Here is a 25,544-nt window from a genome sequence, read left to right on the forward strand (position 1 = left end):
ATTTTGTCATATGAAAATTTAAAAATGATAAAATTAGAAAAAGAAAATGATGCATATTTGACAAACTTTATTTTTAGGGTAAATTATAAATACACTTCTTGACATTTGCTTTCAATAATAATTAGTTTTAGTGATTTTGAAAATTATATCATGCCTCTTAAAATTTCTAATCGCATAACTATTAAGTCAATTAATAATTTTTAATGATATTTTCAAATAAAAATTTTGATAATTTTATCATTATATAGGAAGATAGCTAGGGATTTCATATTTTTTGTCAATTCTGTTAAATAACAAATTCTTATAAGGGATAATTGTAATTTTTAAAATCACAAAAGGATTATATATTTTAGGCAATAAATTTAGAATTTATCTTTATTTTTATAATGAAATTTATATTATATATCAAAAATTCCAATATACACTATTTCTAAAAGAAATAAAATTAATAGTAACCCCTAATTTGGCTTTCATCAAACAATTATTTTTTTATTTTAAATTTGTGTTAATTGTGCCATTTCACGGCTAGGAGTGGCAACGGGGTGGGGCGGGGCCGGGGATCACACTCCCCGTCCTCGATCCCCGATGGTGAACATGGCCCCGTCCCCGGCCCCGATCCCCGACAGGGAACCTTTCCATCTCCCCACCCCCGCCCCGATCGGGGATCGGGTTTCCCCGATCCCGAAAATTCCCCGCCTAAATTTGTTTCAACATCAACAACATCACATACATTTTCAACAACATACAGAAAGATCAACAACATCAAGAGACTAAAGTGTGAGAGAGAGAGAGAGAGAGAGAGAGAGAGAGAGAGAGAGAGAGAGAGAGATGGACAATCAACAACATCACATACATTTTCAACCAGATCAACAACATACAGAATAAAAAAAAAAAATTGACAGAAAGATCTGAGAGAGAGAGAGAGAGAGAGAAACTAGATCTGGTGGAGTTCATGGAGGAGGACGATCGGTGGCGATGGACGATCTGAGAGCATCATCGGCGTTGCGATGGGTGGCTGTGGCTGACTGCGTCGCGACAGTGGCGATGGACGACGGAAGGACTCCTCCGGTGTCGTGGACAGTGATGATCGATGTCGCGAACTCCACCAGATCTAGTTTGGTTACAGTGATGATCGACAATCGACGTGATGATCGATGATCGATAATCGACGTCGAGAGAGAGTGGAGGGAAGAGAAAGAGAGAGAGTTGGAGAGGATGAGATGGGGGTTTGGTTAGGTCAGGTCATAGTGTGTGTATATATATCTAGGGGTAAATTGGTAATTTCATTTCGGGGACAAACCGGGCCGGAGAACGGGGACGGGGAAGGGACCGGGCCAGGTACGGGGCTGGGACACTTATTCCTGTCCCCGGCCCAAATCTGTTTGGGGATTAAATTTTAAATACCATCCCCTTCCCGTCAAGAATATTTTTCAAAAAAAATCCACACAATTCGGAGCCGGGGATCGAATCCCCGTTGGGCCGGTTTGAAATTGCCATCTCTATTCACGACTCTCAGCCGCAATTTCTGTAACCATCTCTGTGTCTCTGTCTGTGGTTCCAAACATTAAAAACGCACGCTGGCCGAGACGTTTAACCGCTAAAAACACAGCCACAGCGAGTGCGGACAACGAAATTTTCTCGGAAAGAAAATTGGAAGGAAAATTTCCGGGAAAATTTGTGAGTTCACTCCATTCACTTGCCAATTCCATTTCAGATCTGTTGTTGATTCTCAAGCCAAATCTCGAACTCGTCTCTATCGATACAATCTATGTGTTCGTTAGAGATGTTCCGATTACAGCAAGAGAAGATCAGAAAACGACGACAACTTTGATTTCCATTTTCAATCGATTGAAACGATTCTAGGGTTTTTTATTCTATGGCCGACGCGCTCTCTGTGATTCCTCCCGCCGTTCTCCGAAACCTCTCCGACAAACTCTACGAGAAGCGGAAGAATGCTGCTCTTGAGGTACTCTTTTTGCACTCACTGGAATTTTCTATCTCTTTTGTGTCTCAATTTTTGAGTTGATCATCGTTCTAAGGTTTTTGGTGGCTTGATTTTGGGTGAATGAATGTTTGATGATTGTGCAGATTGAAGGAATCGTGAAGCAGCTAGCGGCGGCGGGAGAGCACAATAAGATTACGGCCGTGATAAATTTGTTGGCCAATGAGTTCACGTACTCGGCACAGGTGAATCACCGGAAAGTAAGTAGCCAGGTTTGAAAACTAGGGTTTTACTATATATATATATATAGTGGTGTTCTATGGTTTTGGGGAAACACTATGGTAGCCACCCCTGAAAGGGTGTGTACCATATGCAAGATTCTTTCTGAGTCCTATCTTAAAAAAATATGTCATAACATAACTAAAATAATGTCACAACGAATAACTTTTAACACAAAAATGGCATATCTAAGGGTGCATATGGTACATGCCTTTGAAGGGTGTGTATATTAGAATTTCCATGGTTTTGGTATTGATGTTTTGAATTTTGATTTTTTATTTATTTTAAGGGAGGATTGATTGGACTGGCTGCAGCCACAGTTGCTTTGACTGGTGAAGCTGCTCAGCATCTTGAGGTATGGGAGGTTTGGAAAATATACAAAATTGTTTATGTACATGTTTTTTTCAGTAGAACAGCTTATACCCTCCAATTTGTTAATGCTTAAGTTTTAGAATTTTAGTATATGTCTTGAATAACATAGGCCAAGTGAAAAATCCCTTTCGATTCTTTCAACCTGAATTTATTTATCGGGGATTGATCTTATTTTGTTTTGGTGAGGCCTATTCATAGCTTTTCCGTGGCTGAGAAAGTAACCAGGAACTTTTTAGAACTTTTGCTATTAATTATGTTGACAAATTAGGATCCCTATTTACTTGAAGCCTCAAAACTTTACTAAAAAAATGGAAAGGTACAACAATACAAAATATAGATACATTTGACACTAGGAACTTTCATAAATAAAATGCTTTCAGCAATCTTAGGTGGTAAGCATCAAGTTTAAAGGCTATGTTGTCTTCTTCCAGTTCACATGAAGTTTAATCTATTTTAGGTTGAATGCTTGTCATACCAAGTTGCATTAATTGCCTCTTGTTGGAGAAGTTGTCTCTTTGAATTTTGCAATTGAAGGTTTGACAAAGATTGTCATATTATCATGATAATCTCCACATCATTAAATTTAAAGTGATCTCCCTTTTGTCCTTGATCTTGTAGAGCACTGTTACCTAAAGTTTTTAGAGATGAATGCATAACTTGAGGCGTTTTATCACTGATGAGGTGAGGCGTAAGTTTTAAGGCGTCGAGGTGTAGGTGTTTCAAATTTTAAATGATAATATTTAGTAAATAAATTAAATATTTTAAAATAGTAAAAATTAAATATAAAGCTGTAAATACTTTTTTCCTTAAGGCGTCGAATATTTCACTGCAAAGAATGAAGCTTGCCTTCTTTGAAAGTGAAATTGATATTCTTAACTTTAGTAATTGAGCCTCTCACTTGAGCATTAACTTTGTGTTTTTATTTGATTGGTCATTTACTTAATTTTTTCTACAGAACATAGTTGCAAGAAGGATTCTTTCTTATTTTTTTTGTTTTTTATATTTAAACCATCTTTTAGACTAAGTTTAATAAGAGCCTAAGGCAGCCTCTTCATATGCATAAGGCAGCCTCTTCATACGCATATAACTCATATGCTAATGCCCAAGGCGCACCTACAGTGCATGCCTCAGACTGTCATGCGCAAGCTTTTAAGGAGTATAGATCAAAGCCTTGATGCGTTTTTACCTTAGCCTCAGGGCGAGGCGAGTCTCAATGAAGTTTTTTAAAATTTTTGTGTTACCAATGCCGATATATGATCATGAGGTAGACGAAGGTAACAATGATGTGGTATATGTGAGTATGGGGCCCTTTTTGGTTTTTCTAAAATTCTTGGACGGGCTCACAAGTTGCTAGGAAAGATTTTGACATCAAATTGAAGTAATCCACTAGCAATTCAAAATAAGAAAATAAATAATATTTTATTTGCAAGGAGAAAGAGATAGAATTGAATAAGGGTGAAGAAATAAGAGTATGGGGCCCTTTTTTGTTATTCTAAAACTTCAAAACCATTCATCTAGGATTACCTAACTTTGTTGTTGATTTATAGAAGGTCCACTAATGCGACTTGACCTAGTCAACCTTCTTGATCTTCTGGACACACGAAGCTCCAGGTGTCGATCTTTGTTCTTGAATGGCTCTGATTACCCAATCGGCCTTGGCTGTAAAACGAACAATGCAAAGACATGCAAGGTTTTTTGTTTTTTAAGGGTTTTTAGAAAACTAACTCAAGAATATTCTCTCACGAACGTCAGATTTATCGCTAAGAATTATTGTTGAGTTTTCAAAATTTGGCTATGAAAAACAATAGTTAGAATACTGAAAAATAGGATGAGGAGATTTATTTATATAAAAACAACTTTTAAAACCAACTCAACAAAGGATTTGTGAAAAAGTATACAGGTGATTGATCGCACTTAAGGAGCAATTGATCACATCATAAATAGATCAATCGCTGTCTATTGTACAAAATTTGTTGCCAAGTGGTCGCTTAGGGATCGATTGCAAGTTGATCTCTTGCTTCTGTTAAAAGAGAGATCGAATGGTGATCGATCGTGTTTTGAGCACTTTCTTATGCTGAAAGAGCGATCAATGGCATCCCAAAGGGATTGATCACTTTGCGTAGCTGAGTCCATATTGACCATGTTTTTCAATAAAAGGTTTTTGTATCTTTTTCAAACACTATTTTAGAGAAACTTTAAGCAACAAAACATATATGCAAGCTTCACCTGAGCAGGTAATGGAGCAAAGCTTTGAACTCGGTGTGCCAGACTGATTGGGTAAGGCTTAAGAAGCATGGACATGGACATGTCATGCAAAACAGACATGATATGCAAATTTTCAAAAAGTATAGGACATGACACGTAGAGGACACATGCAAAATATATAATTTTATATATTTATTATGTCATATACAAGGATAAATAATTATATGTCATGAATATCTAAAAGATAATAAGTTTTAAAGTCTAAAAGAGGAAAATTGGTATAAATTTATATTGTTTTTGTTTTTGTTTTTGTCATTTTATTCCAAGTTATTTTATTCAAACCTGTAACGTGTTTCTTGTGTGCGTAAGTGTTGGGAAGTGTCTGATGAGTGTCATGTCTTGTCAGTGTCGACACAACACGTTACCTTCTTAGATGTGTCGGTGCTTCTTAGGGTAAGACAAATGACCGGAATACCTGCACACATCTAAGACAATCCATTACAACCAAATTTTGTCCACAAAAATTGGCAATACAAAATATTCTGTTACAAGATGAACTTAGTAGTAACATTCAAGAAGATGTCTTTTGGTGTATGTTATTTGTTTGTGATATAATCTTAGTTGGCAAAACAGGAGAATTGAGTGAACTTTAAGCAAGAGTTATGGAGAAATATTTTAGAATCTAAGAGTATAGGTTAAGTAGGATTAAAAATATATAGAGTGCAATTTTAGTAAAACTAGAATGGGGATGGAGTAAAGTAGAACTTGATGGGTATGAGGTAATATTTTCGAGATCTTGGATAATTGTTTAAAAAGATGGCGAAATGAGGAGGATGTGACCTATAGTGTCACGATCCAAACCTGCCCCTAAAAGTTTGGATCTTGACCGGTCAGTAATCTCTTGATTACTTACGGCCTCAGACAGATTACAAAGAATTTATCATAACGGGGAGCAAATAAAATAACAGAACGTCCATTGAGCAGTGCTTAAATACCAGGATCTTAAAACATCAAGCCATTTATAGAGAGTTTACATACACAGTTCATATAAATACAAGTCCAAGTCATGTAGGTATATACAAAGAGTTAACAACCTAAAATTTACATATAAACCAAGTGTTCAATAAAAGCCACCGAAGACTTAACAAAAATGTAGCATCAAAGGAACTCCTCAAAAAGACAAAAGGTTCCAACTTTGGAGTTTAACAAAATAGGTCCATCAAAAGTTTCCTGAATTATGTTCTAAAAATCATGCTAATCATAATTGTAAAGTCAATTTCAGTTTATCGCGCCTCTAAGGCTTTCAATTTCCAATGCAAAAGTTGTAATTTCAATAGATTTTCTCTTAACTAACAGATATAAGTTTATAAACATGTAATTCATACATTTAAATATGGAATTTCACATCAAGCACATAAGCACACATATAATGAGGGAATTAAAGCATATGAAGTATACGAGAGAGTCGGGTTATTACATATAGATTTAGGGAGGGGTGCATGAAGTGGAGTGCATCAGGGTGTTGTGTGATTGTAATATTCCTATTAAATAAAAGGGGAATTTTGTAGGGTTGCTATAAGACCTTGCTACAATATATGGTATTTGAATGTTGGACTATTAAAGATAAAACATGTTAAAAAATGAGTATAGCTAAAATGAGAATGTGTAGAGGGAATAATTCGTGTAAACAAATTTACGCCCTTTCTAACACTCCTTTTTAGTACACTTACATTTATAAAAAATAAATACGTAAAGGAAAAAAAGAAAATGCTGAGATGGATGAGCGATGTTCTAATCAAAGACAAAATAAGAAATGAATCCATTAAAAAAGAAGTTAAAAGTGATTACTGTGTCTGTAAAAAGTGATTTGATCCACGTGGCGGGTGATAAAAGAAATAGAGAAAAGTTTAGGAGAACTTGGGTTGAGGTGATATGAAAGGACATGGCTATCTTAAACATAGTTGTCAAATCGGGATTCAAATCGTGAATCAAAATGGTCTTGTACCGAATCGCGAATCGAATCGAATCGAATCGAATCGTGAATCGTAAAGATTCAATCACTTTTCTAAATAACTTGAAAAAATATATCTACGCACTTGGATGTTAAATATATCTTATGAATATGAAATATTTAGACTTAAATCAATGAAAATGTTGTTTTGAATGATGATCATGTAGTTTAATAGGTAAGAAGTTAACAAAGGTTCCGATGCAAGATCACCGTCTTACCTTTTCGTTTTTTTGGACATTTCTTATCAACCATTCTTAATAAAAACAATAAACAAAGACAAACTTTCAATTTTCAAAGTAACAATAATTTAACAACGATATTAATATTTGGATAATAAGCATACATACTTTTTTCAAGTAACAATAACTAAATAATTAGAAAACATTATTTGAGATCTTTCATTTTAAAGTCTAAAACATTTTAAAATATATAACTGACCTCACCCATGTAATATGCAACTATATTTAATTTAATAAAATAGCAATAAATAATTCATGGTGCAAGTTACATTAATCTTAAATATCTTTAGAAGATATATGATGATTATTTAAAGGAAAAGAAAAAAAAATAAGAATAAAGATTAAAAGTATGTTGGGTCTGACTGAATCTGATTCGATCCAATTAAAAACTCTATGATCGCTAAAATAACAACAAATCATGTATATATATTAGTTATTTTGGTACTAAACGCTATTAAAGTTGTATTATGCCATTTTCAATAAAAACATAGAGAAAGAAAAAGTAAAAAATATGTCAGTCTCGATAGTTTCAAAGATTGCATGAATCATAAAAAGTGAATCGAATCGTGAATCAATTGTGAATCATGCGATTCACTTTCAAAATAGATTCACCCGTAGATTCGTATCAATTTTGCAAAAATGACGAATCGAATCGTGAATAGAATCGCCAATCGTAAGATTCTAATAACAAAGATTATGACATTTCTAAGAGAAATAGAAATTTGTGAATTGAATTTGTCTCAAAAAGCACCAAATTGAGCATGGGTAGTTAGAAAGTTCATCAGAAGTAGCAGCCGGCATTTTTGTGTATGTTATAACTGTAATTATTCTTCTGTAATTTCCAAACACTGAACTGATTGTGCCAGTGCCACTTGTTGAGTTGGCCATTGGAGGTGGACCACATGATAGTGGGTCTTTTCTTTTAAGTTGAGATCATCTATTTGTTTAATGTTTATCAAGTTTCCATGAAGAATTTCTAGCTTGGGAATATTTTGTTTGCAATGTGAATTGTTTTCTGAAACCAATTTGAGGGGACAGATGGTGTTGCTCCATGCAAAGTCCTTTTTATCCCCATAGTTTGGGTAGCCATGATGCTATTCCTTGTTCTCATGCATTTACATCTGTTAATAGTACAAGAACCTTTTGGTCCCTTTTGCACCAATAAAGAACTTTCATCTGTTTCATGTCATTTAAGTACTGGTAAATTTTATTTTCGTTGGAGTATTAAAACGCATTCCAGTTCTTACCCTGAAAATATTTAAATATTTTGTTAGTTGCCAAATATTTCTTTTATCTCTTTTTGTTTTTTGTTTTTTTTTTCCTTGGACTATTTTGTTTAAATTTTTCCTTTCTGATGCATTCTACCAGCAAATTGTTCCACCTGTGCTGAGTTCCTTTTCCGATCAAGATAGCAGAGTTCGTTATTATGCTTGTGAAGCTCTATATAACATTGCAAAGGTGAGAATGAATTGGGGATTTTTATTGTGCTTGTATTATTTTTATTGTACTGATCTCCTTGCTTCTTTCCAGGTTGTCAGGGGAGACTTTATTGTGTTTTTCAATAAGATCTTTGATGCCTTATGCAAGCTTTCAGCAGACTCAGATCCCAATGTCCAGAGTGCTGCTCATCTTTTAGATAAACTTGTAAAGGTGACCATTAGTTCTATATTTATTTGGTTTTTATTTATTTATTTTTTTCTGATGAATATGCTTTTTAAATTAATTATGCTTTTAATTATTGGGGGAACAGGATATTGTCACAGATTGTGATCAATTCAGGTGCTCCATCTTCTCATTCAAGTTTCAGATCTGTCTATCATGAATTAAAGGTTCTAGGAAGAGTTATTTATTTTTCTTTCTATAACTTTGTCATATTGTTTCTTGATTTTTCTTTTCAGCATTGAAGAATTTATACCATTGCTGAGAGAGCGTATGCATGTCCTAAATCCTTATGTCCGCCAATTTTTGGTAGGATGGATCACTGTCCTAGATGGTGCTCCAGAAATCGATATGTTGGGTTTTCTTCCCGATTTTCTTGATGGTAAATGTTCATAGCTCAGAACTTGATAGACTCATGCTATGCAGGTTCAAGTTCTTTGGCAGCAAGTACATATAATCCACACTCTGTGATGAATTTCAGGTTTGTTTAACATGTTAAGTGATTCCAGTCATGAAATTCGGCAACAAGCTGATTCAGCACTTTCTGAGTTTCTTCAAGAGATCAAGAACTCTCCAGTAAGATCTCTGCTCTGATGGAATATAGAAACTTTCTATTGAATACTATGTTTGGTTCCATTTTTCTAAAAACAGTTCTACTTTCTTATTTTCCGTGTTTTTTTGTTTTTACTGAATTTTTTTAATATTTTATGCAAATTTTTTACTTTTTAGACACACCTAACATAAATACACCTTAAAAGTAAAAAAATTGTAAAAAAAATCTTTTAAAAATTCACTAAATACCAAAAATACAGAAAAAAATATAAGAATTCAGTACATTTTTGTATTTTTATGTATTTCTTAATTTTTTAAAATATTTTTTCACATTTTTTTTTACTTTTTAGATACATCTAAGTAAGGTACATCTAAAAAAGTAAAAAAAAATGTTTAAAATTTTAAAAATATTCACTAAAAACAAAAAAACACGAAAACCAAAAAACTCAGTTTTCAAAAAACTTAATCCAGAAAACTCAAACCAAACGAAACTGATCTCTGGTAGTAAGCTACCTGGTTTGAATCTAAATGAAGAGTAATTTTATTTTGTCTTATTTTATTTTATTTTATTTTTGGTTGTTTCACAGTTGGATGAGAGACAGTGAACCCATTCCTCGATACATTCTTGGACTTCAGAATTATTTTTTCCCAAATTTTGTATAGGACTATTAGCTTTTATATAAAGTTTGTACTTGGTATCAGCCAGTTTTTAAGCACATTATATTGAAGTACTTTTGCATATAATTTTTCCTCCACTGCCTAGCCCATTGCTTTTTTCTTTTTTTTCTTTTTCTTTTTCTCTTTCAATGAATTATGACAAGCAGTGAGTACTTATGGATATGATGGTGGGCATGTATAAACTTTTGACTTGATGAAGAATAGCATTGAAGTTATTCTGGATATTGGAAATATTTTAAGACAGACAATTTTTATCTTTCATTAGTAATTTTCTGACTTGAGCAGTGCTACTCTTGAAGTCTGTAGATTATGGTCGAATGACTGAAATAGTGGTACGAAGGGCAGCTTCCCCAGATGAATTTACTCGCTTGACTGCTATCACTTGGGTAAGGTTGCTGATGCTTATGATCATTGAACAAATTCTTTTCTTCCATATTGACATGGTTTTTGGCCAATCCTGTTCTTGTGACTTTCTGGGCACATAAACAAAGTTTATTCCATTTTATTAAGTGTTTTGGTATTCAGATGATCTAAGTGTGACCTTTTCTTTGCAGATAAATGAATTTGTAAAACTTGGTGGGGACCAACTTGTTCCCTATTATGCTGATATTCTGGGAGCTATTTTGCCCTGCATATCTGACAAAGAAGAAAAAATAAGAGTTGTAAGTTGACTTGCTCTTCCCTTTCATCTCTAATACTATCTTTATCATCTCATTTTCTTTCTTTTTTGTTCACAATCTCCCTTCAGTACAGAAACAACCCCAACAAACTCCAAACAAAGGAGGGAAAAAGAAAGAAAGAAAGATAATATGGGTGGTTATGATAGTTCTGTGAAAAATTATTTTCATATTTTTTCCTTTCTTCTTTGTTACTACCAGGTCGCTCATGAGACCAATGAAGAACTTCGGGCAATCAAGGCTGATCCAGCTGAAGGATTTAATGTAGAAGCAATCTTATCTATTGCAAGGAGGTATAGTTCTTGTAACCTGGGGAAAATTCTAGGTTTATTAGTATTGGGGATTTTTAATCTTATGTGTTGATTTAGCTTTTCACTTCTTAAAAAAGATAAAATAAGCTGCATTTATAATTTCTATAAAAAAGGAGTGGTAGTGCATAAATTGGTTTGATGGTAGTTGCCATTGATCGTTCTTCTTATCAGGCAGTTGTCCAGTGAATATGAGGCGACTCGAATTGAAGCATTGCACTGGATTATGACTCTTCTAAATAGACATCGCGCAGAGGTAACCATGGAAGAATAGAGCACTTGCCCATCAGTTCATGTGCACACTTTTTCTTGGTCTGATATACCTGTGGATATGTTCTCTTTGGGATCTGGAGTTACCTTAGTTTTCATTTTTACGCATTAGTTTTTATTCAGTTGTTTTTTATTGTTATTTTAATAAAATGTTAATTTTACTTTCTGTTATTTTTGGGTGGGGTGGTTCAGTCATGATGTCAAAGGTTATTTTTATATATATATATATTTTGCTTCCTCCGTCTTCATGCTTATATGATGAGATTATTCCTCTTGTTTTCAGTTTATCTTGGGTCTCTGCATGCCCTTTTTCCTTTGGAAAAGGTTTTTGTAATTCATCGGAGTCTCTTATAATCGTTTGGGAAATATTGGGTTTTAAATTGCAGGCCCCTAGTTTTTTCAATGTGTTGCCCCCTTTAGTGGTTTGAGGACACCTTATTTCTATGTTATATGAACTTGAGTGTTGGGTGCGGGTATGTGTCTTAAGCGTATGATTCATTCAATACAGCAAAACATGACTATATTCATAATTCTTAAAAAATTCTTTTATTTTTTAATGGTGAAGTGACTTACAAACTAAAACATAGCATTTTATATTTAAAATGAAAGTCTTATGATTAGTTATAGAGTAAACTTGACTGCTTATTTGTACTTGTTGGTTGCATCTTCTTCTAGGCATACATACCATACTGGCATACCCTTACTCAAGTGTCAATAGTCTTGTTTTAATGAGCAAAGGATTCAGATTTTTTTTTTTTGGGGTACTTGAAACAGGTCTTGTCGTTCCTGAACAATACAATTGATACTCTTCTGAAGGCACTATCAGATCCATCTGATGAGGTGATCATCTTTTTGTGGTTGCTTTGCCTGATAGTTTCATGAAATTGCATTTTGATATTGGTTATTTTATATTTTAAACTTACAGCATCATAAATTGTTGTTTTCCATATTCTTCTTGAATTCATTTGGCTGTGTATAATTATTTTCTTGCGATTGATTTTTACTATCTGTTGCTTATAATTATTTATTTACTTTTTTTTTGGTGGGTTATGGACATTCTCTTTTGTATGTTAGGTACTTGCTCATTAAAATTTTTTAGCTTGTACTTCTGCTTTGATTTGTTAGAACTCATGAAAATATTTAGGCCAAGTTTGGCATACACAAAATAATCCATCTTTTTATCTTTTTTCCATCACATCACCTCTCTACTTTTCTGCACATCTTTTCGTAAAAGACAAAAAGTACATTTATTTAGGTCATCCCAAACAACCCTTTAGTAGTAACCAAGGTTTCAAAAGTGGTGTTATATAACGGTTGCGGTGGTAAACGCTACTCATTACACCCGTTTTTGTGGTGTGACGAAAAGTCACATGTGTGTAACGGCCGTAGCGGTACTGTAATGGCCCATTACACACGGTTACAATATTTTAAATAGGTTCCTTCCAAAAAAAAAAAAAAAATAATTTGTCTTTTAATTTTTATTTCATTACTTTAGCATGTAAAATAAAAAATATATAAACAATGGTTGTATTTATTTTTATAATTATTTCATTTAATGTTTAATTGTAAATATTTTTATTTTGTTACTATAATGTGTTGTCTAAAAAATGTCTTTAAAGAAACAATCAGTAGCTCAAAAATAATTTTTGCTTATAGCACATTTTTTTAGTTTTATAATCATTTTATTTAATACTTAATTGTAAATAATTTAATTTAGTTAGTTGTAAAGTGTTGTCTAAAAAAATGTTATTTAAAAAAAATCATTAGCTCAAAATATTTTTTGTTTATGGCATAATTTTTTTTTTTATAATCATTTCATTTAATAATTGTAAATATTTTTTTATTTAGTTAGTTCAGGTATTGGGCAAGGATAATTTTATAGACATTTAAAATCAATTATTCTTAAAGTCATTAACTATTGAAATAAAATGTAAAAAGCTCCTTTTATAGTGATTTAAAGATATGAAATATATAGGATTATACTTTAACTTTAACAAAAATTGATCAAAATCTAATTCAAACCCTAATAAATGAGATTTTGAAAAAAAAAAAAAATGTGTATCAGTAAGTTTTTTTCAAATTGTGCAAAAAATTTAAAAATTCACGGTTTTGGTTACCGCAACATTTACGCTACGGCCTTTACATCCCGCAACTGTAACCACGCCTCCACAATCGTTACGGCTACCGCAACCGTTTTTTGAAACCTTGGTAGTAACTGTGGTTGACTATTAGCAGTTATGAATAATTGGTCTTCTGTTATGTGAATTTTATTTTATATTTTAAAATAAAAATGTCATTTTTTGAAACATGTGGCATCCATTCTGCCTATTAAAAAAAAAAAAAAAAAGAAAAAAAAAAGAAAAAAAACACAGAGAGATAAAACATGTGGCTTCATTCCTAAAATGCATGGTAGTCATTCATAAAATTAAGAATTGATAGTTAGTGGCTTTTTGTAGTCAAATGGAGTCAACAATTGAGCTTAATTAACTCTTTCAGCAGCAGAAGTGTTGATTTTGGCTCAATTTTGGTTTGCTTTATATTATTGTCAAACGAGTTAATTTTTTATTAAAATACTGTATCTTTCTTGATAGAGTCGTAGACAATTGTATTAGTAAGAGGCATCAAGTGGGTGCGCAACCCATTTATAAAAGAACAATACCATCTAATACATCAAAATGCCTAAAAAAGGCCTCAAAAGTTTAAAAATTGGGTCAAAGATAGACTAACCATCCTCCGAAGCCAACTATAGAAAAAGAAAGTGATTTGCTCTTAAACGGCGCAATTGATTCTTTTTGCGATCAAAAGGTCTGTTATTCTTTTTGCTCCAATCTATCTAGATTAAAGCCAATGGAACCAAATGTCTAGTCTTCCTTCTCCCTTTTCCCACACGAGCTCTTTTTTATCATTATAGAAGCGCCTCCACCTTCTTGGGAGACACCTAAACGATGCCAAACATGACAAGGATCAAACACCACAACTCCCGAGCCACCTCACAATGTATAAGATGGCTAACCTATTTGCTATCATGTTTACTTATGCAACACAAATTAATATGCACATGCCTTCTCCTAATCATATTGTCAATAGTGAGGATCTTCCCATGTGTAGCACACCAATCAAACAAAGCCCCTTTGAGTGGGGCTTTTGTATTCCATACCCCTTTCCAAGGGAAAGAAGAACCCCTAAAATGTGCAATAGTCATAAAAAGACTTCACATTAAACTTCCTAGAGTAGGATCTCAACGATCGAACCAAATCACCCCATCATCAATACATGTCAAATAAAGATGCCCAAGAAGATCCTGCAAGTCCACAACTCCCAGTCATTTAGCCCACCTACAAAGAACAATATCCTAAAAAACCTACACATCCTCCATATTCAAGTAACCACTCACCGAGATCTGCATGTGAAGAGCAATATAGGCAATTTTAGTGAATGACTCCTATAGACTATCCTCTCCTCTCACCATCTGTGGCTCCAATAACATGTGCCTCATTTCCACCCTAAATTGAATGTGATCAGAAAAGGAATCACACTTATTTCAGATACCTTTCCACAAGCTTAACTCAAACAAAAGAAAAAATTGGGGATGATAGATGCGATCGATGGTAATACTAGAAGATATTGACATTGATGATTGGATAGGAAAAAAGAGAGGCAAAAAGATGCGGATTTATATTTATAGCCTAATTGTTAATGGTCATAATCAGCCTCTAGAGCTTAATTTTAGGTTTTAGTATTGTAGGTAATCAAGTAGTGATGATGGAGGTGATCAACAGAGATAATTGACGTTATCAAGTCTAACTTCATAAATGTAAAGAATTGATAATGACAAAGGCAATAACATCATCAAGTTGAAGTGGATAATTGACCATATTAAGTTTAATTTAACAAAATAAGAAGTGGTGGATGTAGAGGCAATAGACACTTAATATTAAAGATTGATGAAAATGATCAAATGGATAATGTGGCTTGGCATGTGTAATTTCAAAATGCCATTGACACATCATTTTGGATGTGTTTTTTGTATAACATTTTTGTTTGCAAATTATTTTCCTAGTCTGAAATTATTTTTTGTGAGACTAGAGGACTTGGTAGCAAATGGTTTTGTTGTAGAAGAATATCCATGGGAAGAATCTATGATGAAAACGAAAGTCTGGTTCTGCTCCTGCCTTTCTTCCTCTCCTCATAATTCAAGGACTGTTCCAACATTCTTGGTTCTCTGCTTGATTTATTTGACCCTCCTTTTTATGCCACCCATCACTGCTTGAAGCATTCCACCATTTAGCCTCGGTTAATTCAAATTACTGCATCAAACTCTTCCTCCATCCCTTAACAAGAAACACCTATAAAACGGCTAAAGCCTTTCATCCTTCTCAACACCCAGTTGGATACATTTCTCTGGTCACCAACACGCCCTCCAGCCTCATCCCAAGCAATGGCAAAACTCTAAAATTATCACCTACTGCAAAGTCTTTGGGCAAGATCATGGTCCTAGTTAGCAACGTAGAGGAATTAGAGCTCCATCAAAGTTCTTGCAATCTTCAAGAAACTCTCCTCCCATGATATCTGCAGGTCTCACGAAATGGCCTCCCACCTATTGGGTAACTCCAAGCACCTATCATCAGCAGCCTGCCCCTCATCACTGACAACAACAATAGACTGTACCAATAGGAGTGGGGGCATATAAGTTTTTAAGCTTGGAAGCGTCTATAAGAGTGTGTATGTATTTTATATATTAAATATATAAATATATTCTAGCTATTATTTTTTTTTTCTACTTGGTTATAATTGTATGTATTAAAATATAAATATATATTAGAGATTGATATCAACTACAAATTGTCTTTGTTAAGCATAAATTAATATTATGTAAACTGGAAGTACTATAATGAGTTTGAATTGCTGTTCTTTTGTTTAATTGAGATTTGTATGTTTGAGATTGAGTTTCTATATTTCTATCTCAGTTGGGATTGAGTTTTTTCCTTTACAGGGAGCAAATTTCTTACAAGTTTGTTACTTAGGAGTGTAGAATTGAGTTTCTAAGTAAGAAATGTCACGCAAGTGGGAGTTTCTTAATATTAAGGCTCTAACAAAACAAATTCCACTGATAGAATGCAAATCCACACTTAATGCTGCATTTTTCTGTTTAAAATCTCACTTCTTGTTGTTTTGTGGGCGGGTGGATTTGGTTACTTGGTCTTGTGGTTTCTTTTCTATTAAATATTGTATCATTGTTAATGAAAAATAACAGTTGTAGTTGTGTTTCTTAGCACATCTGCTAAGGCTGCTATCAATCTCTTGTTGATTATTATATGCCGGTTGGTTTGTTACTGTTCTTTTCTTCTCTCATTTTGTAGAATGTAAATAACACATCTGAACAAGAATTTATGTTTAAAATAGCCCCTCTCATGCCATAGAGGCTAAAAGTGCTCCATTTTTTTTATTTGCTAAGTTGAAGTTAAAATTTATTCATTGGGAGCTGTATCTTTAATTATGTGATGTGCATTGTACTCCATTTTTTTCCCTTTCTCCAGGTAGTACTCCTGGTTCTTGAGGTGCATGCATGCATAGCCAAAGAGCCACAACATTTCCATCAGCTTGTTGGTTTTTTAGTGCATAACTTCGGGGTTGACAACACTCTCCTGGAGAAGTGAGCTCCCAACAGCCCCCTTCCCCCTTTGCCATTTTTGAAATTTTATGGTTCAAATAATTTAATTATTGTGTTTCTGTTAATATATTTTAACATGAGCCAAATATTGTATGTAAATTTTATCAGCTACAATTTCCTTCTTTCAGGCGTGGGGCTTTGATAATTCGCCGTCTTTGTGTTCTTTTAGATGCTGAAAGAGTCTATCGGGAACTTTCCACTATACTCGAGCGAGAATCTGAATTGGATTTTGCGTCAATTATGGTTCAGGTTTTGTTATCTACTTGACAACTTATCATAAAAGGAACACAATGATGATGTTTTGAATGGGCAGTCATTAATAAATGGAATAGTACAACCAGAGAAGTCTTTATCATTATGTTTTGTATGGTATATAGACTGATTGAGACATTGTACAATAGGCAAAGATTTCATCCTTAATCTTCTTGAGCCCTCATTCTTTTCACCTTCACAATAAAATGGTTCTTACTTTCCTAGTATTGTAACCATTTTGCATATTTCTGTTTTCTGTTTCAGGCTTTGAACTTGATTTTGCTTACTTCTTCTGAGTTGTCCGAGCTTCGTGATCTTCTCAAACAATCACTGGTCAATGATGCTGGGAAAGACTTATTTCTTTCTTTGTATTCTTCATGGTGCCATTCGCCAATGGCCATTATTAGTCTTTGCTTATTAACTCAGGCATGGCTCCATAACTCTGTCGATATGACCAATATTTTTGAATTTGCTTCCTCGGTCTTCCTTATTCAATCACATTGACTTTCTCCTCTGTGGCTAAATGTGGTAATACTTTATCCATCTTCGCATGATCTTTTTGCATTTTATGATTTGATTGACAGGCTTACCAGCATGCGAGTTCCATCATACAATCTCTGGTTGAGGAAGATTTCAACGTCGAATTCTTGGTTCAGTTGGACAAACTGATCCACCTACTGGAGACTCCAATTTTTGCTTACCTTAGGTTGCAGGTGCTTTATCTTCTCTATAGTTATTATGTAAATAAGCTTAAAGTTTCCCACTTGCTTTATTTTTATCAAAGTGTTGTGTTGTTTCTTGGTGAAGAGTTACGAGTTAGTATCATATTTTCTTTCGGTCTGTCAATAAATTTTTGCTGTGCTTTCCAAATTTTCTGGTTGCTGTAGAAGCCATTTTTTTATTTAGAGATCGTGTCTTCCGGACTCCTTGATGGATACTCAAAAACCTTTGTTTTCGTTAACTTTTGACGTATTTATTTAAAATAGATGTTTATTTTGGGTTATTCAATGAGTTAGTAATATGCTTACAAATTAAATGCTGTGGGAAGCAGTGATTTGGTCACTTTAAATTTTATGGATTTCTAGTATGGTATTGACTGCTGTCCACAGTTTCCTCTTACAAATTTTCTAGACCAACTTGCCTGAAGTCATTACGTCCTTCTGGTTTCTAATTCTGCAGCCCACTTTTTCATCGATGCATGGTGAAATTTGTTTTCCTTTTGTAGTTTTGACTTGAGGAGGTACGCTTCTTAAGCCTCCTAGGAATAGCTCTATTTGAGTTGCAGTTGTGTTAGGCATTCCACTGTGCTTTTTACTGCAACCCGTTCCAAACAGATACATGTATTTTCTCAAATCAATCTATGCTAGAGGTTGAATATGTTTAAAAATCGTAGTTAGTTTGGAGAAAAACTGAAACAATAAGTTGCTTATATCTATCTGACTGTGTAGCCTCTGGAAGTAGCCTGCTATTCTGTAAGTATCTCAAATAACTTTTCTCTGTGACATGTTTAAACAGGGTTGGTGGAGAGAAAATCAGATGTAAGTGTTAGAGCTCTATTAGTGGTATTTTTAAAAAATACTATGGTATCTAATTATTGGTGATTGATTGTCAGTTTGTTTTAAGGCACTGGATAAATGTTTAAAGGAAAGAAAATTACCCAGGTCTCTTTGCCAGTGGTTCAATTATCATAAATTACATTCTTGATATGAACTATGTCCAATCTTTCCTCAATTATGGCACCCAACAAGTCTTTTACCTTCATTTCCCACTTGAGAACTTTGGTGTGTGGTTGGAATCAAGTTTCACCAATGATTTGTTCTAGTGGCTATCATTGCTTCTTGAGGGACCTTCTCCTTTTCAGTTACTTTCTTTTGTCTGTCAGTGCCATTAGTAATAGAAAGAAAAATATATAGTGAGACAAGAATATTCAACCATGTGAAGAATTTCATAGGAGAGAAGAAAAGATGCATACAATTTACAAATACTGAAACAAATATGCTCAAGTACTTCTTCTTTTTAACTTAAATCTTTTTTTATCTGCAATCTCTGTTAACTGCCAATTACAAGATACTGTGGGGAAATCACAACAAAGTATAAGGAGTAATAAGCATTGACTATTGTGTCCAGAACGGGTTAAGAATTGCTCTCAGCAGATGAGTTTGTTTATGGGACCAGTGAACAACATAGTCCTCTTGTTGTTACAAGTGAGTTGGTTTCCACTATGGGTCTTGAGATGGAATTTCATAGCTACTATGTAAGCATTGAGAAGAGAATCACTTGAAATTGTTCCAGTGCTCATTTGCCTGCTTCCCCAGGCAATAGTGACTAAGCTTCAATTTCTGCCTATCAAACTTTGAAACGGCTGGGTCGCTTGTCTAGCTAGGTAGTAAGAGGCAAGATGGACAGCTCCCTCATGAAGTTGACAAGTAGAATACCTTTGAGTTAAGAAGTAATGCATACAAAGAGATTGGAACTTCATTATATAGAAGATGGCCTTAAGGATGCGCCACTTGATAAATGTCCTATTTGTTTCTTCATAGATATTAAAATAGTTGCCAAACTCATCTTTAGCATTGCCCCATGGAACATTAACAGTTGGCAGCTACATATCTTTTAAGTTACTCTATACCAACAACAATTAGCCTCCTGGATGAGAGGAATGAAAAGTTAAAACAATGCAATGGAAGGATAGATGAATTTGCCAGTCACCCTTCAGCAGAAGTAGATGTACAAGGAGGTGGTCTAGGAGAGCACATTAGAACTGTTAATTTTTGTTCTGGCCTACTTTCTCAACAAGAGTATGGCGCAAGCAGTCCAACTACAGAGGTGTTGAAGAAGGGCTATTTGAATGACAGTAAAGAAGGATTTAAAAAAAGTTGTCATTATGGCCTTTTTATTCAGATGTTATTTATTTATCTACCTACTTATAGTTTGTGGTAAAAGAAAGGTGTCCTGTATCACTTTTTGTCAAATAGTATAGATAAGTGCAACTGACCAAAACTGTGCCAATCCTTAGACCTCTGCTAAATGAGCAATTGCCTTGGTCAACTCACCCACCTGTGCTGGGTAAATGCTATTGAAATTCTCTCATTCAGTTGTTCATTCTTGATAAGTTTACGTTTCTGTGGTTAGGAGCTAGTTATAGATACAATGTGTTGAACTATGAGCAATAGAGAGACATGCCCATCTATTGTAGGGTGACACACCCAATCAAAGTTGAAGTGGTGACTTGCATGGTTATCAGAATCCCGATCCGGATCTTACGATCCTACGATCTTACGATCCATTTGAGTACAATCGATCCGGATCGTGTAAAAAACTCCTTATAGGTAGGATCTTTCGATCCTGGTAGTGGGATCTTATAGGATCGTGGAATCCCGATCCGAATCCGATCATATCCTATTTGATCCAATTTACAAGCCTTGTTTTGTATTGTATGACATATTTTGTTGTAAATTTTATATTTGTTGTCTAAATATCAATTTATGTTGTCAAAATAAATAATAAAAATTAAGTAGTATTGAATCAAATAGACTAAGAAAAACAAACTAGGAAACAAACATTCAAATATTGCGGTAATTTAAGAAAATTAAATAGTCGGAAAAACAAACTTAGCTTTAGCGGAGTCTAAGAAGGGTAAGATGATTGCAACTTTATCCCAATTTCTGGAGAAATTATTTTTGTGACTCGAATCCGCTCCACCAGGGATGCTAACGACAAATCTTATCATTCGACTAAGCTACTCTTTTGAGTTCTTAATCTATTTTCATATCCAATTTTGTTAAATATTTTTTTCTTCACTTTTTATGCATTATTGTACATTGTAAAGTATTTTGTTTAGAATTCTTCTTCTTCTTCATCTTCTTTTTTGATAAAATACAGAACTTTTACCATCGAGTTTTCTATTGCATAATATTATATGTACATTTTACATGGAGTATTATATTTTTCACAATATCTTCACTTCTTTTTAATAAAATATAGGTTCATTTTGTGTATACTTTATAAGAAATATTTATTTAAATTAAATTATTATGTAATTTGTCTTTTTCGGTAGGATCTTATGATCCTCGATCCGATTCTACAATCCGATCTTATAAACACCTCCAACGATCCATCGTAGGATCCCGATTTTAACAACCTTGGTGACTTGGACAATTTGGTTGGATGTTAACGCAAGGTGGTTTCTGCTAAACTAATGACTGTGGCTTCTACCAGTCTCATACTATGGGTTGGGCACATTTATCCAGGATATATATATATATATATATATATATATATAAATGAAGGGAGAAATTTGTTCAATATTTCATAAATCAATTGTGTTCCTCCCAAAATTAAACACTACATTGGGCTGGGGCACATTTGAGTCGTTTGATTGTTATCACAATTATAATATTTGAATACATTTTGGACGTGATGGAGGCTGTGTGGCTCTAACCACTAATAATAAGTATAATAATTTTAAATTTTGTTTTTTTTTGGGAAATTTATGTTCAGAATCTGGATGCACTGACCCACAAGAGATGATGGGGTTTTCCTTCATGTATGTGATAAGGGATTTTCTCTCCTCTTCCTATTTCCACCATCTGGTGCATCCTTAAAATGAGCTGTGCAAATGAGCTTACAGCTTAAGAGTCGAGCTTGAGCTTCAACAAAGCAGGATGAGCTGTGCTTGACCCAGTTTTTCCAATATTGAGCTTGAACAACATGAAATTAGATTGAGCTAAGCTTGAACAGACGAATACTCTGCTGAGTCTAATTGCAGCCCTACCAACAATATATACAATGCCTTTACAATTATACATATTCCCTTTACCAGTTTATGAATGTGCAATTTGTGTTGTTGACATGGAGTTTGTACATCAGTGTGCCATATTTCTTGGATGTATACACATTCATCTAATGGCATTTACCGTAACAATGCTCATATATTTATTGGAAACTGAGACTACATTAAAACTTCATATATTGTTTTATATTTGCTGTCATTTACTGTAACAATGCTCTTACCAATGATTACTTATGCCCTTTTAACAATTTATGAAATATGAAAATACAATTTATGTTACTGATTGCGTGGTTCTGTACTTGTGCCTTTTACCAGTTTATGAAATATGAAAATACAATTTATGTTCTATACTGTTTGAATTGCTGATCAGATAATCTACAGACCTCATCACACAAAACCTTTTCTTTTGGGTCACAAAAAATTTCACCCATTTTGGTCTTCCTTAATCCAACAAAACCTGTGTGTACTGAAACTAAATTAAAACATCATGTGTTGTTTTGAATTTATTGTCTAAAGATTGACTATTTCGTACTACCTATGTTTAATTTTCTTAAAAAAGGGTAATCTTTAGCATCTCAGTTGTTTTCTGTTTCTTGCAGCTTCTTGAACCCGGAAGATATATATGGCTGTTAAAATCCTTGTATGGTCTTCTGATGCTGCTTCCCCAGGTATGTCTGGGCTAATTTCATTATTCTGCTCCGGTTAGCAAGTAGTCCACTCCAAATTGTTAGATGCCATGTGACCACTTTTATGATCATGCTGCAATGGTTTTGGCAAGAAGCTTATGCTCTTTGTGATTATGGAAGAAAATAAGGAAATATACTGTTCCTTTGGTATCAGACGGGGTGAAAACCTCTCTGGGAACCAAGGATTTCATAACTTCATTTAAAATTTCGACCTGTAACTGATTTGTTCTTCAATTTTACTGGGATGTTGTGTTCTTTGCTAGTTGATCCACAGACTAATTGATTTTCTAATGGTTATTCATTATTGGGTTTAGAATTAGATCAATGGCATGGTGATCGAGTCTAATTCATTGTACTAAACTAATAATGTAATGGTCTACTAGTATTTTCCTATTAAATACCTATGTAATTGATCAGTCAACCGTGCTTATTCAAGTATGTGGGATTACCAACCTGAACCTTGCTTAAGCATTCCAGGTTCTATCAAATTTAAATGCTTTCTTATTATGTAAAATCATGATATTTCAATTTGGTGTTGGCAATTCAATCTAGGTTTTTGGACTTGGATAGAGGGGAAAAAAAAAAAAAAGGGACCATATTCGTAGATTGGATTTTTAAACAAGATAAAACTCAAGACATGTTTAATTTAAAATTTAAAATTTCTTAATTCTGTACCTCTGTTACTGCTTTTATTGCATAGACTCTTTTCTTACTATTTTGTGCTTTTACCCTTGAATGCAGCAAAGTAAGGCCTTCAAGATTCTAAGAACTCGATTAAAAGCCGTGCCTTCATACTCCTTTAATGGTGAGCAGTTCAAACAGACATCGTCAGGAAACTCTTACTCCCAAATTAATCACCGGCCAAGTGGATCATTCTCTGAGGATGGTGACATAGATGAAAATTTGCAGAGTGTGCACAATGGAATAAACTTTGCTTCCTGGCTGCAACAGTTTGAGCAGATGCAGCAGAAGCATCGTATGCACTCAAAATCACAAACACAATTGCGCTACAGTTCTTATGCATCTACACAGGTTCACCGAAGTTCTCTATTCCTATTTCATTCTACTACTCATCGGAGAACTGCAATTATCATTTTCAATATTTTCATTATTTTTACGAGGCTTTTCCATTTAACATTGCAATGCATTTTAATCAGAGCAACTGGGATATAGAATTTATTTATTTATTTAGGTAGTGTATGTGTAATAAATATGAAGGAGGCAAGCTTCCCACCTTTCCAAGCTATGGTCTCTGATGTACCCAAAATAACAAGAACTAGGGATGACCTGTGCTTTGATTCTTGGTTAAGGTGTGGGTGAGATACATGGGTTATGATGTGTTCACTGAAGAATAAGGGCCTATTGAAGATGCTCAAGTCACTGTGAACAAGTCCTTTGGTGATTTTTCTGATGGTCTGGAAGTGGTTAAGGTGAATGGAAAGCCAAAAAATGTGAACAGAATCTGCTGGAAGATGTGACATTTTTATTTTTATTTTAGCCGTGATTGATATTTTTTGTTGGCTAATATGGCCTGAAAGTAAATTCATGTTATTCCTAATAGTCGGAGTGAAGCTTTATAGCACTGTGTTTATAATGTTTAGAGGGAGGGAAGGGGTTCGGTTTGAAGTTATCACATCTAATATCTTTTCATGTTCTATGGTATGTGTAGTTTTCTTTCCTCAACATAAAACACCATTGCTCGAAATCTTTTGACATGAAGTTTATGCAGGAGGTGCAGAGAGCAGAAGAACCCCGACGACCTTTGCCAGTGCCAGACATGAGCGGCCTCAAGATCATCACATAGAGGTCCGGGACAATTACAACTGTAACTATTTTCGGTTCTTACCCCTAATGGTGGGTGGTCATACGAGGATCAGAATTTGTAAATTGTATATCGTCTAGTATTTTGTTTTTGTTAAACTTACCGAGGATGGTGAGATGGGTGGGTGATTGGGATTTGAATTGAGCTCCGGTGTTACCGGAGTTATTCTTTTTCTCTGTGAACAGGAACAGGAACAGGATGTGCTCATGTGGTTCTGTTGTTTTTTTTATTGGAAACCATATGGGCCAGAGGTAGAAATTTGATTTAGATAATGCAGTTTGTTCTCTCTCTCTCACTCTCTCTCTCTCTCTCCCTTCCAACAATTAAAATAAATAATCATGTACACATTGATCTTAGTAAAGATTATCCCTTCCACGTCCTTAATGTTCTTGTTTCATCTAAGTTTGTGCAAAAAGTTGTTAGTTTTTGTTAGACACCTTCCATTTCAAATCCTTTTTGGCTCCAATATTTTGCAAATGAGATTGTGTTTGATTTTTTGATTTTCATTTTCGAAACACAGCCTATGGGCACTCTCTCTCTCTCTCTCTCTCTCTCTCCCTCCCTCCCTCCCTCCCTCCCTCCCTCTCAATGGAAATGCCTTAGTAATTATAGGGGTGTACGAGGTGCGGTTCGGACAGTTTGAGAGTAAAATTATAAACCGAATAATGGATTGACAAATTGAGATTAGAGCAGTTTTGAGCATATTGAAAAATATTTTGACAATTTATCAAGTCTTTGCATATTATGTAATTTGCATAATATTTTTCATATATATATATAAGAAAAATTAATTTACATAATATTATATATATAAATATAATTATTAATTTGTAATAAATTTTACATATTAAATCTTTTTCACACTCATTTTTACTTTGATATTTCATGATAGTTTAATATATATATATATATATATATATATATGCATTAATTATAGTGGAATGGAACGGTTTCGAAGGTGGATTATAAATTTGAAAGTTTAAATTGTGGTTAGCAGATAGAGTGAGACGAATTAATATGAATCAGTGCGATTTTCACGGATTGAACGGTATTTTTAATAGTATTAAGTGGCTGTATAAACAATGAAGACATTGGCAAAGTAACGTGATATCGTTTTGAGAGACCTGAG

The 25,544-nt window shown here is 34.0% G+C and overlaps 1 protein-coding gene across 1 annotated transcript; it reads left to right on the forward strand.

Annotated features, from left to right (window-relative positions):
• The first annotated feature begins 1,502 nt into the window (after positions 1–1,502).
• LOC114285248 (protein VAC14 homolog) lies at positions 1,503–24,513 on the forward strand. The gene is given in 21 exon segments (XM_028228282.2): positions 1,503–1,966; positions 2,089–2,202; positions 2,511–2,576; positions 8,417–8,506; positions 8,579–8,698; positions 8,799–8,827; positions 8,947–9,089; positions 9,189–9,283; positions 10,237–10,323; positions 10,492–10,599; positions 10,816–10,907; positions 11,097–11,178; positions 11,967–12,032; positions 16,730–16,845; positions 16,992–17,112; positions 17,380–17,541; positions 17,700–17,828; positions 22,507–22,575; positions 23,335–23,625; positions 24,323–24,375; positions 24,377–24,513. Coding segments are annotated over 21 exon segments (2,169 nt in total). The 5' UTR covers positions 1,503–1,876; the 3' UTR covers positions 24,423–24,513.
• The last annotated feature ends 1,031 nt before the right edge of the window (positions 24,514–25,544 follow it).

This window comes from Camellia sinensis, chromosome 11 (genome assembly GCF_055761805.1).
Source record: "Camellia sinensis isolate YWXY chromosome 11, ASM5576180v1, whole genome shotgun sequence".
Taxonomy (NCBI): domain Eukaryota; kingdom Viridiplantae; phylum Streptophyta; class Magnoliopsida; order Ericales; family Theaceae; genus Camellia; species Camellia sinensis.